At 41.1% G+C, this 14,631-nt stretch overlaps 2 protein-coding genes across 2 annotated transcripts; one reads left to right on the top strand and one right to left on the bottom strand.

The window, feature by feature from the left end:
• Positions 1-1,754: 1,754 nt before the first annotated feature.
• On the top strand, positions 1,755-10,837 carry pdcd4b (programmed cell death 4b). Its single transcript, XM_030054284.1, has 12 exons — positions 1,755-1,896; positions 2,401-2,507; positions 2,811-3,128; positions 5,326-5,420; positions 5,795-5,908; positions 6,092-6,313; positions 8,123-8,220; positions 8,763-8,877; positions 9,268-9,375; positions 9,712-9,822; positions 9,935-10,074; positions 10,186-10,837. The coding sequence occupies exons 2-12, from the start codon at positions 2,465-2,467 to the stop codon at positions 10,244-10,246; spliced, it is 1,425 nt and encodes a 474-aa protein (XP_029910144.1). The 5' UTR covers positions 1,755-1,896; positions 2,401-2,464; the 3' UTR covers positions 10,247-10,837.
• On the bottom strand, positions 10,820-13,610 carry bbip1 (BBSome interacting protein 1). The gene is made up of 4 exons (XM_030054297.1): positions 13,592-13,610; positions 12,571-12,677; positions 12,233-12,301; positions 10,820-11,558 (listed from the first exon to the last, which is right to left on the bottom strand). Exons 2-4 carry the CDS (start codon positions 12,647-12,649, stop codon positions 11,401-11,403), a joined length of 306 nt encoding a protein of 101 aa, XP_029910157.1. The 5' UTR covers positions 12,650-12,677; positions 13,592-13,610; the 3' UTR covers positions 10,820-11,400.
• Positions 13,611-14,631: the final 1,021 nt, after the last annotated feature.

Genomic DNA, 14,631 nt, shown 5'->3' with positions numbered 1-14,631 from the left:
CAGCATCAAAGTTTTTCACCAAAGATTTTTGTTTGATATAACTAATTTGTTATTCTTATACAATGGAAATGTATATGTCATATTTAATGACTGATAAGACAAAACATATGATAAAGTATTGTCCTGTCTCAGTACATTTGCTATTTTTTAAATCTATTTTTTCCTATTAGAAAACCTCTGTTTAACTATTTTGAATTTAGACATGTCCTAGTAATTTCGTGATACACTTTTTTTGTGCAAAAATGACTTGAAAATAAGTGCCAAAGAATGGTTTTACTCAGTTAAAAAAAACTGAGGTAAATTCTCAGGTTTGTTGCATTCGTTGAACAGATTTGAATGTATAGCTCAGTATGAACCGTACATTTTTGTCCATTAATGATGGCTTTAGAGATCCTAGTTTCTTTTTTTTTTCTTTTTTTCCTGCTCAATCCAAAATTTTGAATATTGGAATAATAATACTACTGCAATTCTGGGGGAGAGGGGGGAGTTTTTGACGTTATATATAATGCCTTTGGGGTTTAAGCCTTATACTGGACCATGTGTTTAATTTATCAGAGTTAAATGAACACTGTTTCCAACTGAGATGTCTAAAAGAGACTGTTTCAGCAGGAATATCAAGCCATCCTCTGTTTTGTACACTGTGAATACTGATCCTCCGACATCAAAGATGGTGTTGCTTTCTTTGATTAACTTTTCATATGATTTTTCTGATGCAAAAAAGGGGAAAAAACTTGAATAAACATTTCAAAGCAGCTGCCTCCCATTCTTTTCTTTCTTTCTTTTTTTTTTTCAAAAAAATGCAAAGTATGCCTAAAGGCTTGGAACTGGTGCAACAGGTCATATGCAAAAACACTAAATGTCACTCCATGCACTTGTACTACACACTCCCAAAGCCAGTATGAAACAAACATGTTACTTTGTTTGTTATGATTATTTTCATTATTATTTTATCTGGATAATACTTTTGTTGCCACTTCTTTTACATTGCAGAAACAGTTACTTTCTGTATGTCGACAAGAATGTACAACATAATTCCTTCAAGCATTTTAATGTACTGGTAATCATGAGAATCCCTGAAGTACATGGTGTTCAGTTCTTGTGGGAGGACTTCTGGGACTGTTGGAGGAGAGCGCCCTCAAGTGTTGAGGCAAAAAACCGTACATCTGAGTCCTGAAACAAAGTTCAGGTGAAAGCCGCAAGTACTCATTCAAACCATCAGCAGCTGTGTTTTTGGGACACTATGGGCACACATTGGAGTATTCTAAAGCCAGCAATTTATTAGGCTACTCTATACTTTTTTTTTTTTTTTTTTTTTTTTTACAATCAAATTCTATTTATTTGACCCATGCAGGGAAGTGGTACAACATATACCCTCTATGCAAATCCTCAGCAAGTTAGTGTTTAATCTTGGAAGACTGTAGCAAGGAGTGAAATTATACTTGCAGCTGTCTGTATTTGAACCATGCAGTCTATGTTTTGATCAGTCTAGGTTACTCAGACTATTACTATGGTTTAACATTGTATCAAGTGGACAGCTTCACCTTGGGATGAAACAACTAATTTTGTTTATTCAGGAAGACCTAAAAGAGAGGGAAAAAAAGTCATCAACATTTTCTTCACATGACCGACAGATTATGGCAAAATGTAGAAATTACGTAAATAAAAACTGCTGTTCTGTAAACCAAATGATGGGGGCAGCACGTTAGTGGGACACACAATACAGAATATGCCAGAAGAAAAGCCAGTGCTGCATTCCCATTGGCCCTCTGCTTTTAAAAACCCACGTCCCTCCAGCCAATCAGATAACGAAAACACAGGACTACGTGCCAGCGTTGCTGGGTAGATAAAACAAAAACAGCGTTCGTATCAGAGTTTGGAGCTTGGACACCAGAGACGGTCAGTGATTTTCTTGTTAGCTTTTTAAAGGAGACAGCAAGAGGGTTATTAGTTGCATATTTTATCTGGCACTGTTGTTGTTTTCGAGGTTTGAACCAGAACAAACGGTTTAGCCAGAGCTGTTAAAGCGAGCTGGCTAGCAAACACGAGCAGTTTGTTGTTTTTTCAGACATTTGTGTTGCCATAGCAGGGAAATGTCGAGTCAGCGTTCACTCATAACCGAAAGCTAACCGTAAACTGTCAATTTTGACTTTGCGCAGGGCTTATAATGATTTCATAGTTATATTTAGTAGAGATAAGCCGCAGATAAACGGTCGCCGTTTGACGCAGCTCTTTCCGCTACAGTGCAGCGATCAGTAAAGCTAACGTTAGCTATTGTTTATCAACAGTGCCTATGAATGAACTGGGGGGAGGGGAACCTAGCTGTTGCACTGCTGCAAGTCTGGACATGTTGTTCACGTTTGTCTGCATCCATAATTTTGTATTTCTCCCCCGCTATTTCAGGTATCATCTGAAATTCTTTGATTTGCACGCAGTTCCGCTGCATAATATACATTTAACTTGAAACATGGCAACTGACTGCGAGGCCTGGCTGAACGCAAACCCTGTCGGTGAGTGTGAAGTAGTCGTCTGGATTTATAAAGCCCCATCAGCTGTCTGCAGATGCCTCTGATCTGGGGCACTGGGACTTTTCATGCGGTAGTGGTGGGTTGCTTATTGCTTGCAGTGCGTGCATTTACCACTACAATTCGGTACTGTGGATGATGAATCAGCGCAGTTTTGACATTGCAAAATGATGCAGTGATGCAATGATACAGTCCATTGTGTAACATAATGATGATCATGACCAAATGGCTCAGAGCTTGGTTAACCCAAACTCACGCTCTCCCCCACCTTTCCTTGAAATCTAACAGAGGCTGAGAACCTGAGTGACTCCTTTGTATCTGGTGATGAAGACAACGGAGGAGCACCAACCTCCATCAGAAACATAAACAATGAGATCAACGGCAACTGGCTGTCCTCCTCCAGCAACAGCATCCATGAAGCGCGTCTGAAGGCCAAGGCGAAGAGGAGGCTGAGGAAGAACTCCTCCAGGGACTCGGGCAGGGGAGACTCTCTCAGTGATAACGGAGACGCAGTCAGGGGAACCTCTGCGGCACCCACCAGCCCCAAGAGCAAACTGCTGGACAGAAAGTCTCGACTGGGCAAGGGCAGAGGCCTGCCAAAGAAAGGTATTTAGACTTGACACCAAATAAAGAACTCGTATTTATAATGAAGGTGATAAATGCTGTGCAATTTGTTAGACTAATATGGCCAACGATATGATTTTGCTCATCCCTTCTTAATGACAAAGTGATTAACCATTTACAATAGGCTTTTGCAAGATAAGCAAAGAGCTGGTCCTTTGGTATGTGCACCATATGGTCTGGAGTGCCTGTATGGTTTTTGTCACCTGTTGCCTGGTCATCTAGCAGCAGTAAACCAATTAGCATGCAAACAAATGGTGAGGTGATCCTGAGCAGCTCACGCCCACTTACATGCACTCTTTTCTTTTCTTCTTCTTTTGGCATCTGCATGGCCCGGCATTTCTGGAAATTTCCACTAGAAGCCAAAGAATAATCTTGCCTACATGTACTAGAATAAAAGATGCATTTGTTTGTGATAACACATGGCACAGGCTGAAGGTATTCTACTGTGAGTGCTTACATAGAAACCAAGCTTTGATTTTATGAGAAACTGAGAACTGACCTTTTTCTTAAAGCACATTGTGTATTTGTGCTGTGTTTGATTTGGAAACTGTCTCCCTTTGTGCAGCTGATGTAAGAGGACTATTTATCAAAGGGCACAGTGATAGCTATGATAAGTGCATGGCTGTTGTGTTTCACTTTAGTAACAACAGCATTAGAGAATCTGATGTTTAGTGTAATGATTTACCAGTAAATCTGTGACTCCTTGTTCAATTCACATATTAAGGCAATGACAGAGCTACATGCAGCTGACCCATCGTCTGCTCCCAATAATCAGCTGCATTTTATCTAAAACACAAACCCATCTCCTACTTTTGAGAATAATGAAAGCTGGTGAGTATCAGTATCTTAAAGATGCAGCTGTCGCTCACTGCAGGTTCTAGTTGGGTGATGTCAGTGTGCAGCGCCCACACACACACGCCTCCATACAGCAGTAGAATGAACGGTCTGCAGTGGTACAGTTCAGTCACTTTGCTCGTGCTATGGGCTGCGGCACTGGACACAGGGTAGTTTCTCTTGGCATGCTGTCAGCCCATTTCTCTGGTTATGTAACATAACCTCCACCCAGTTGAAATCTCCTGCGGTTTATAAGCTTCATGCTCCATGCGTAGTGTTTTTGGAATTCGTGCAGCGAGGGCAGTGAATGTGTGGAGTCCCCCTGCGAGGGCGAGCCAGAGAGAACACAGTGTTTCATGCTGAAAAACGGGTCGGCACAGTCTGTGGGCCGAGCTAAATATAGCAGGATGTAATGTGTCACATACTGGGTTGGACTTAAGGAAGGGTTGAACCATGTCACCCAAGCTGCTTTGCTATCAGGCTTCTTAAATTGTCTGCAATCTGTTGTTGCTGACCCCGAGGCCCAACAGATGTTTGTTTGTATAACACTTCTGAACCCATCACCTCATCTAAATCTGGACCAGTTTGGTCTTAATGTTGGTCAAAAAAGCACAGCTACGTGCAGAGATATCTAAGTTGACTTAAGTGATATTGCTATGGTATTGACAATAATACCAAAGTTTGGGTCTTATGTTGTTTACTAAAGCCCAAGTTTTTTCACTCTCGTGTCACAGGATGTCATGGTGGCCATGTGGTTAGCCTAGATATTGTTCTGTAGCAGGAAGGTCACAAGTTTGATCTCCGCTGTTTCAATTGGAGCAGTTCATGAAGAACCTGCCTGCTCACTCATTATAAATTGCTCAAAAGAAGGGTATCATCTAAAGCTGATACCTGACAAATGGGGGAAAAAAAAACCCTCTTCCAAAACGTCAGGATGTTTCAGTGCTAAAGAGCAGCATCATCTTTCTGTTTCCACAGCTATGTTGTATTTGGATGCATGACATCATGGTCTGTAGCCCTCACTGCCCCGCCTCCCTGTGTCCGCTGTGAAAAGGCTCTCCAAGGTGTTTCTCTGGGGTTGTATTTCAAGACATCCTGTCAGAAGAGAGCCCCGCGCTCTCAAAAGTGTGCACTGGCCTCTTGTTCAGCACTAACCATGTGATGTGAACTGTTAAATGTAAATGTTGAAGATGTTTTCTTTTCCAAAGCAACTCATGTTTCAGGTGACCAGGATATGTGGGTCGCTGCATCTATTGAAAATGACACCCCTCAGGTTCCTAACACAGATCCTGATGTTGTCAGCTATCTTTTCTTAAATGACATTATCACTGACCTTTGTCCGCAGGTGGGGCCGGAGGCAAAGGTGTGTGGGGTCGGTCAGGTGAAGTGTATGAGCCAGAAGAAGTAGATGTGAAAGACCCTAACTATGATGAAGCTCAGGTACTGATTGCACTGTTGATCATCTACATCTGCATAATGTATCAACCAGTATCACTTGCCAACGGCTGACTGACTAAAAAAATATCCCTGCCTTGAATGATTTTTACCAGATGAAAATAATTGATGTCACACTACATACTTCCAGTACTATTTTGTATATAGAATTGGGCACTGACCATTAATTTAAACTTGCTCACTCACTTGCACAGTGGATCAAATTTGTAAATTATTAAGAGATGCGACAACGTTTAAAATATGAAAAAGCTTTTGAAGTGCAGATTAAAAGAATAGACTAAGACCAAAAACTATTGATTCAGACTGTGATTTAAGCAGCATTAATTTCTTGTCAATGTCCCATGTGTGTGTTTTGACAGGAAAACTGTGTGTATGAGACAGTGGTCCCCCCGCTGGAAGAGAGGGACTTTGAGAAGACAGTTACCCCCATAGTGCAGGAGTACTTTGAGCACGGAGACACAAATGAAGTAGCAGTAAGTGCCATTAGACCACTGTAGAGCTTGCAAGACAAAACCAACAGACCTGACAAAGTGAAATCTACACAGAATACCTACACATATATGACACTTTTCATTCTCAAATTCTGTCATAAAACCACAATTATGCACAGTTAAAGACAAAGCGTGGGCCTAGTTCAAACTTGTGTCTGCCTCCAGGAGCTGCTAGGGGAGCTGAACCTGGGGCCCATGCGCAGTGGGGTGCCCACGCTGGCTGTGTCTCTGGCCCTGGAGGCCAAGGCCAGCCACCGCGAGCTCACCTCCAGGCTGCTGGCTGACCTGTGTGGGCCCGTCCTGGCTCGCAGCGATGTGGAGAACGCCTTCGACAGACTACTACGAGAGCTCCCAGATCTGGTGCTGGACACACCCGGAGCCCCGCAGGTGGGTACCCATGAAGGATTTTGGGGAATTGTGTGTGTGTGTGTGTGTGTGTGTGTGTGTCTACATAAGGATGTGGATTTCCCTAAAAATTCCAAAATTTAATTGCAAACATTATTCTTATCACGGGGACTGGGCGATGTATTGATATCATGATATGAGACTAGACAGAGTGCACTGAAGACTGCATTAAAATAAATGGATGCAGTTTGTTTTAACTCACTAGACTCTGTTGTCATGTCCTTATTAAAAATGGTTGTTTATCAAAAAGTCTGTTGTGGATACCGAGATATTCAGTCAATGATATTGTAATATATAGTTCATATGACCCAGCAATAGTTTTTGTCTCATGGCACAAGTGTTATTTAGAGTTGTGTGAACTGATTAGCTCTCTGTTCAGAGAAAATATAGGTCATTTGCTATTACATTTCCATAATGTAACCCCCTGCAGCTGTGTGCATTTCATATACTTTTTCTCATGCAGATTATCACTGTTAAGGAAATGAAAGGGTCAGAGGAATCAAAGGGTCAGAGCCCAATCACTAATACTATTCCTGTGGCCCATGAATGGCAAAAAATTATGAATATTGGGAAAATTAGGAGGATGATATGTGTAAACATTTGCAGCTGTTTGTCCTAAGATGCATGCGCACTCCTTGTTCAGTTTAGATAGTGGCATCTGCTATGAAAATGGTGGCTCTGTAGAAGTCATCTGCCAGTGTAATTACAATGGGGGAAAAAAGACTGCAGACAAGTCAGCTGAAAGTATCATTTTGGTGCGAGGCGTGCGCTCATCTAAAACCTCCACACAGCCCGTGGTGGAGCACAGGGGAAGAACACTGTGGTCTGACGTGTGTGTGGGTGAACTAGCGTGTGTATTTCAGCTCTTTCCTTTCAGCCTGCACAGACATGAGATCTCTGGCCATTGTCTCTGCGCGCCGGCAAAATGCTAGCTCAGCGTAGGAGGCTAAAAGGGTTATTCATCCTCCTCTCCCCACCCCTCCTTTCACACTGTCTCACTTTCTCTCACTCGCTCATTTCTGTCCCACTCTCCTTTCTCTGTTGTTTTAAAGGGGCATTATGGCTCTGCCCCTCCCCCACCTCTCCCTTTCTCACTCTCCAACACTCTCACTCTTTCACACACACACACACACACACACAGAGGTCACTCCTCTCATTCACTTCATGTGCCTGCCAGTCTAGCCACAGCTACAGGTCAGATGAGATGGAGCTGCCTTTTCGTCTGTACAGGAACAATGGCTGCTGATTGTCCAGGCCAGAAGAGCAAAGCCAGCTCTTTCGTTTCCCAGCTCACGGGCCTGTACTACTGTAAACAAACACACACACAAACACACACATGTGCCCATGAGGCCACTGTCTGTCATCTATTCGGTCAGTGTTTTTGAGGGGCCTCCAGTTCTTTGGGATTAAAGGTGTTGGTATGTTTTTTTTTTTTTTTTTTTTTGTATGGATCTTTTCAAACATCAATCAGTGTTTAATCATCGGTGCATTCTTAGAGTTTTTATGTTAAAAAGAGAGAGAGATTAGGTTATGGATGTGAAATTTTTTTTTTTTTTTAAATTGTGAATACAGCCATGACATATGTCTAAACAATATCTGCTAACTTTTGTTGCTTGTAATAAACTTGATTTTAACCATGCAAGGAACCTGGCAATCCATGGGTCCAAGGAGGCTGGACAGTGATGATTCAAGGCTGTGCTCGCTGAAAGGCTCACACCCCACCCTGATGTTGGGTTATGTAATTTGTTTTGAATTGTTAACATTTTTTCCCCTCTTGTATTGGTCTTTCAGCTGGTGGGCCAGTTCATTGCGCGGGCTGTCAAAGACCAAATCCTGTCCAAGAGCTACATCGAGGGTTACAAAGGCAGAGTTGACTGTGAACATGCAAGGTATTATTTGTCAAGCATATGTATATATGTATGTACTGTACGTATTTATAAACGCTGCGGTCATGACAGTCTCAGAGGTTATGTCAGGGTTTTCAAACAGGCTGTCTGTGGATCATACTGACTGTTGAAGATTTGTTGAAAAAGACATGGTGTAAACAAGCCTCTGTAGGAAACAAAGTAACTTCATTTCATGAACCATATGTAGTAAAAGTTTGTGTCTTCAGGTAGGGCAGTGAGGCTATGCAGGAACAGGAGAATCCAAAGTTCTCTGGGGTTCGATGCCCACAAGAAATAGTTACAGAGAGGAGGAAAGGTTTCAGGGTACTCTAGGGGTTTTGGTTTACAAACTGTATATAGGATGGAATTAAATTTCACCCTTTGAGCGTTTTGTTGAGTCTTACTTAGAGTATCTTAATAAATACAACAATATAGTGAATGTTATTTCCTAGATCAGCATTACAACCACTGATGCAGAGGGCCAGCATCAAAGCCAGTAAGGGAGATGGACCAGTAATGAAAGTGGAGTGTTTTTGTTCCTGCAGGGCGGCGCTAGATCGGGCAGCAGTGCTGCTGAAGATGAGTATGGGTGGTCTTCGCATTGACAACCTGTGGGGGACAGGCGGGGGCCAGAGACCTGTCACACAGCTCATCAAAGAGGTGAGGCCAAAGTTCAAACAAGAGGCAGACCTTAGGACACTCAGCAGAACAAAGCTCTGTCAGCCATGATTGTTTGATATTCCTTTAACTTGTTTGTTCATGCATGCATGTATTTATCTCAGAGTCAGGACTAATGATTTTCTGTTGTAAAGCTAATTTCTGTGCAAATACTGCACCAGACTAAATGACATTTTAAGCATTCGAGCTGCTTTTGAGGATCTTGGTTTTTGCAGTGATTGGTAATAACACCACTTCTGCTGAGAGATCCTTGATGGAGCCAGCAGTGCACGTCTTCTCTTTTTAATACAACTGATTGTCTAATATGCTTTTTTCAATGCACTTTCCGTTTCTTATGTCACAGTTCTAATTATTGTCTTTGTGTCCTCTCAGATGAACCTGCTGCTGAAGGAGTACATCCTGTCTGGAGACAGCAAGGAGGCTGAGAGATGCCTGAGAGACCTGGAGGTTCCCCATTTCTACCATGAGTTTGTCTATGAGGTAAACACTGTGTGAATCAGCTCATCCAAAAACTGGATCTGCACCTGACCACCTGAGCAACAAACTGCCACGTGCTCAGGTGGGACGGTACAAAACCAGATCAAATAACCCGATCCATTAACAAGACCGGCATGACTGTATTTAGAATGAACATAAATGCATACAAATGTGTATATGTATATCCATACAACTTTTTTGCACACCTCTACCATGGCATTTAGTTGTCATGTTTAGCATAAAAATGTTTGACAGCATCATGAAATATGTGAATATTTGCTGTGCTGTCAGAAACACGGTATTTATGAAAATTCACCCACTGTATCTCATTTTCTACAGGCAATTGTCATGGTCTTGGAATCCAAAGGAGAAAAAACCTGCAAAATGATCCTGCAGCTACTGAAATTCCTCTGTGAGTCCTCCATCATCACTGTGGACCAAATGAGAAGGGTAATGTGCCACCTGGTGTTTCAATAATGCATTACACACAGCCACCCAGCAGCCACAGCTCAACTACCTATTGCAAGATGCTGCTCATTATAACATAATTTATTTTTTGTAGGGTTATGAAAGAGTTTACATGGACATTGCTGAAATCAACATTGATGTCCCCCGTGCATACTTCATTTTGGAGCAGTTTGTTGACAAGAGTTTCAGTGCAGGAGTCATTGATGAAAAGCTAAGGGACCTTTGTCCCTGTCGGTAAGTGTACACCACTGGTTTGTGATCACATCCTTAAATGTTTCAACAGATCTGTTAAAGGCAACGGGACAAGCATTCTTTTAACACGATCTTGGTCTTTTTTCTCATCAGGGGCCGCAAGAGATTTGTAAGCGAGGGAGACGGTGGCCGTGTGAAACTTGAAAGCTACTGAGCCCTTTTTGTGCCAGATTTCCCTAAAAACAGGAGGAAAAAGCTACTTTTTACGTAACATATTTTGTCATAATAGTCGGGTACAACTTTTTCCCCTTCTAACAGTGAAAAGAATGTACGTTTTTGAAAAAAGGGGTAGGGTCAAATAATGGCACTTTCTACTGAAACTTAAGACAAGTAGTAACTTTTTTTCCAAGGTGTTTCCAGGTGTATATACATATACATAAGCTAACCCATAAAGTGCCACACCTCTCAGTGTCAGTCATTCCATGTTATTTTGTACAGTATTTTCTTGATTTCACTGCCACTCCTTTTCTGTTTTCTAGAAAGCAGTGTTTGTACAGAAATGACTGGTTTGTGTTAAGAGCTTTATAATGGGGTAAAATATAAGGGGGCACATTATTTCTAAGCAATACTGGCTCCCTAACTAGCTGCTGTTTTTATGCTGTGCTTGACTTTTTTTTCTTTTACCCTTTAAATCACACAAAGATGTCATTACTGAAGGCAACAAGACATTAGTACAGTTAAAAAAAAAAAAAAAAAAAAAAACACCAGTTGGGATAATTTCACAAAATGGTGTTCAGAGTGTTTATTTTTATATTTGGGGGATACTGGTGTGTCAAATGTACCAAGTATTGCTCCTCGTTTGTTCAATAAATCACTGAAACAATCCATGTGTCTGTGTTTTGTGAATGTTTATTTTGCTAAACCCTCATTCATTTAGGTTGGTGGCTGATGTTTCCTTTAAAATTAAATCAATTTATCAGATTTAGAGTACATGATGTGACTAAAAGGATTCACAGTCCATGCATAATAATGGCCTGCAGTAAGTCTAAAGGCTATGAAATGAGACTGCCCTCTCAAAGTTACACGTTGTATTTCTGAAAGAAAAGATGACTAACCTAGTGAGCTCCACCACCTATTCAGATCAGGTCAGGACCAGGCAACATGATCACCGCTCTTCAGAGAGGGGATTTCAACGAGGGAAATCTCCACAATTTCATCAGTGCTTCATGCAACATTACTCAGTGTCTTAACAGGACTGTACATGACTGTAAGTGTACTTGGTACGCCAGCAGTGCCATGGAGCGCTCTAAAAGCAACTGTTATGCCGATCTGACAGTTCCTGCGGTTGCAAATCCCCCTGCTGGGCTTCTACTGAGATGGCTCCTTCGATGCCAGCTCCTGCTGTTTGACGGCCTCTTGAGCCTCCATCTGCATCTTTTCCAGTTTCTCTAGAGTGACTGATTTGAGAGGGAGCAGCTTGGGCTTACACAGGACCAAGGTAGGAACATCCTCCATGGAAAGTTGCCCTGTGGACATTCCCAAAAAGAAAATGTTTTTAGAAGAGATCTGGCTGGAGTATTGCTATATTGCTCAAATGTCTCCCACACAATAGAAACAGAGGTGTTTTCTTCCCAAACAGACTAAAAAAAAAAAAACAGGTGAAAACATGAAAACCCAAACAGGTTTGTAAGCCAGTTTCAACCTGCAACACGGCAGTAGCCTGGAAACCCCGGTGCAGTACATGGGGCTGTCACACAACACCACAATAGGTCTAATTTCTAACTTCCTGTTTTTTTTTTTCTCTCTATTTGTCTGTTGTAGTGGTAGTTTTAACAAATCAGTCAAAGTGGCACAGAGTTGACTGACTAAATGGGAAATTTTGTCCTTTCACACACTGGTGCTTGATGCTACCACTGAACTATTGTTACACATAAAAGGCACAATTTTAACACCACAACAGGACTATACTATCCAGCTGTGGTGCTGAGCCCACTACTGTACACGACTTAGTTTATACATATCATCTTTGTCTATAGTGCAACAACAGCAATGAGCAGCAGCTCTGAAAAGAGACTGTGAGCACAACACACAGCAGTGTGTATGCAGTGGGTGGTTTGGTGAATGCCAACAGTTCACATGTTGTATTTGGGGCCAACAAACACACTTTTGTTGGAAAACAGCTATCCACTGCTGTACTAACCTTGTTTAGGCAGGACTTCTCTGAATATTGACTTGACCTCCGGCATTGTATCTTCTGAGTGTGCAACTGCTGAAAAATAGCAAGACAAAATGAGTTTATTACATTATCATTGTCATTTCCCAGCTAGAAGTAGCTGAAAGAGCTATTCCTGAGGTTGGTATTCCTGAGTTATTCCTGAGGTTGGGGACAGTCCACTCTGTGTTTGTGAGGGCAGCTCTCTCTGAGGGCCGAGGTTTGCCTAGACTTGCTTCTGAGAGATCACACAGATGGCTGCAGCTCTGATAGTGATGGATGGGCAAGATAATGGGTATTTCTCAAAGGAAAATTAATGAACTGACTTGTCATATCCATGCAAAGTGTAACTCCATTACAGCATGGTTGTAGCATCAATGACATCATCCTGGCCTCCCATCCCATACCACAATGCAACAGCTTCCCAGCAGGCCCAAACTTATAAGAGACGCCCTTTTCAAAGTCCTTGGATACCAGCAATCTACATATGTGAGCACACAAGCATGGCGTACAGTTCATTTATTTTTGTATATTTACTTGCACAATGATAAAGATCTGTGTGTTTTTATACTGTCTGTTGTCTTATGGCACTGTGTCTGGTAGCAGCCATGGAGCCAGCTGTTTATTGTCTGAGAGCGTCCTCTATGACAATAATCTCACCTCAGCTCAGCTCAACTAAAAATGTATTCATATAGCACCTTTCATGCAAACACTGCAGCCCAGAGTGATGCACAATGCAAGATAAAAAGATCACAAATAAAAAATACAAACAATCGGCAACAATAAAAAAGATACTGAACCAAAAATTACAACAATGAAAATTATAAAATGTTAAAAACAAATAAAAAGACAATAAAACAAAAAAATTAAAATAAAATAAAACAAACACAAGGATAAAAAATTTATATGAAAATCAGTGATTAAGCTGAAAGACTAAGACTGAGACATTACTCCAAAATAAAAGCCAGATTAAAAACATGGAGACAGGCACAGAGAGGAATAGGCATCGTATGTAGCTTTGGGATATATAACAATAGGTTTAATGTTCATTCATAAAACTTCATACTCTATAACAGCGGGCAGCCTCTCATAAAATGCTAAGATAACGTTACTTTTATCGTGAAGTGACTGACTGAGTGGTACAACTTCACTAACGTTAACACGCTAGGCTTAAACGTAACGTTAGCTCAATTCGACGTCAGCGCAGAAAAAAGCCATCTTAAAAACACCCGCTCAGTTAGCTGACTTTTAAACGTTGGTCGCTGCTTCTAACACAGCGATATACTCCCGTTATTCTTTCTGCTTGGATAACCTTGTTCAAAATAGCGAAACATCTGATAATCTCACCGTTAGCAGCAGGCGAAGATTATGACGGTTGTCAAGCCAACGCTTCCGTGAGAGTCACGTGACCTTCTTCTGGCGCTGGGTCTTAAAGGCGCAGTGCTTTAGCGACATCTAGAGGCGCATCTAGGAACAGCTCCAATTCACTGCTGTGCACTCGAGACAACCTTTGGTTTTTCCCTTTTCTAATCCCTGCAATATTCCCAGTGCAACATGGCAGTGTGGAATTTCTTTTGAAATGGTTATCCACTAAAAGAACATAGGGAGTTTTGGTGTTAAGTATTGATGGACGTATAAATACTGTTATTGTTAAATACACAGCGGGCCTCAGAACATTATTCCATTTTCTGCGTGCCTATCATTCACTGGGTTCACTTATTTTTATTTATTTATTTATTTTTTTGCCAGTGCCCCAAACAGTTATTTTCGTTCACTCTTCTTTAGGATTCATTTCAATTAATTTTTACTGATTTCAAATAAAAATAATCTCAGGTTAAAAAAAAGTACATCACCAATTCAAGGGGGGGAAAAAACAAACAAAAAATGTATGTGTGTGTGTGTGTGTGTGTGTGTGTGTGTGTGTGTGTGTGTGTACAGCTATCTATATATATACATTTACGTATATAATATATTTAAACACACACACACACACACAGAGAGAGAGAGAGAGAGAGAGAGATATGACTATTGGAGTAAAGATTTCAATTTATTATTATTGATTGAAGAAATCACATGTTAAAAAGTAACAATGTCATCACCAATTCAAGAAAAGAAAACATATCTATCTCCATAGCTTTATTTATTTATTCATTCAGACATTCATTCATTCATTCATTTATGGTCCCAAATTAGAAATTTACAAATTTAGAAATTTGCAGCAATTTCGCCCAAAATGTCCTGTTATGAAGCTGATAGCAGCCCTCGCGTCCAAACAAATCTATGCTGTCACTATAACTAATGTATATGCATATATGTAGGCTGTGTTTATGAGGAATATTTGATCGTACTGTATTTCAAAGTCTCGTGATACATTGGTTAGGCGTGCG

The sequence above is a fragment of the Myripristis murdjan genome, chromosome 1 (assembly GCF_902150065.1).
Source record: "Myripristis murdjan chromosome 1, fMyrMur1.1, whole genome shotgun sequence".
NCBI classification, from domain to species: domain Eukaryota; kingdom Metazoa; phylum Chordata; class Actinopteri; order Holocentriformes; family Holocentridae; genus Myripristis; species Myripristis murdjan.
The sequence above is the reverse complement of the archived record's forward strand: the minus strand, read 5'-3'. Positions and strand labels throughout refer to the sequence as shown.

Excerpts from the sequence above, each read along its gene's own strand:
- pdcd4b (XM_030054284.1), top strand. The coding sequence starts at position 2,465 with ATGGCAACTGACTGCGAGGCCTGGCTGAACGCAAACCCTGTCG. Across the intron at positions 6,314-8,122 it reads ACACACCCGGAGCCCCGCAG|CTGGTGGGCCAGTTCATTGC; the intron begins GTGGGTACCCAT and ends TTGGTCTTTCAG. Across the intron at positions 10,075-10,185 it reads AGGGACCTTTGTCCCTGTCG|GGGCCGCAAGAGATTTGTAA; the intron begins GTAAGTGTACAC and ends TTTTCTCATCAG.
- bbip1 (XM_030054297.1), bottom strand. The coding sequence starts at position 12,649 with ATGGGATGGGAGGCCAGGATGATGTCATTGATGCTACAACCATGCTGT. Across the intron at positions 12,302-12,570 it reads ACTTTGCATGGATATGACAA|CAGTTGCACACTCAGAAGAT; the intron begins GTCAGTTCATTA and ends GCTATTTTTCAG. Across the intron at positions 11,559-12,232 it reads AGAAGTCCTGCCTAAACAAG|GGCAACTTTCCATGGAGGAT; the intron begins GTTAGTACAGCA and ends GAATGTCCACAG.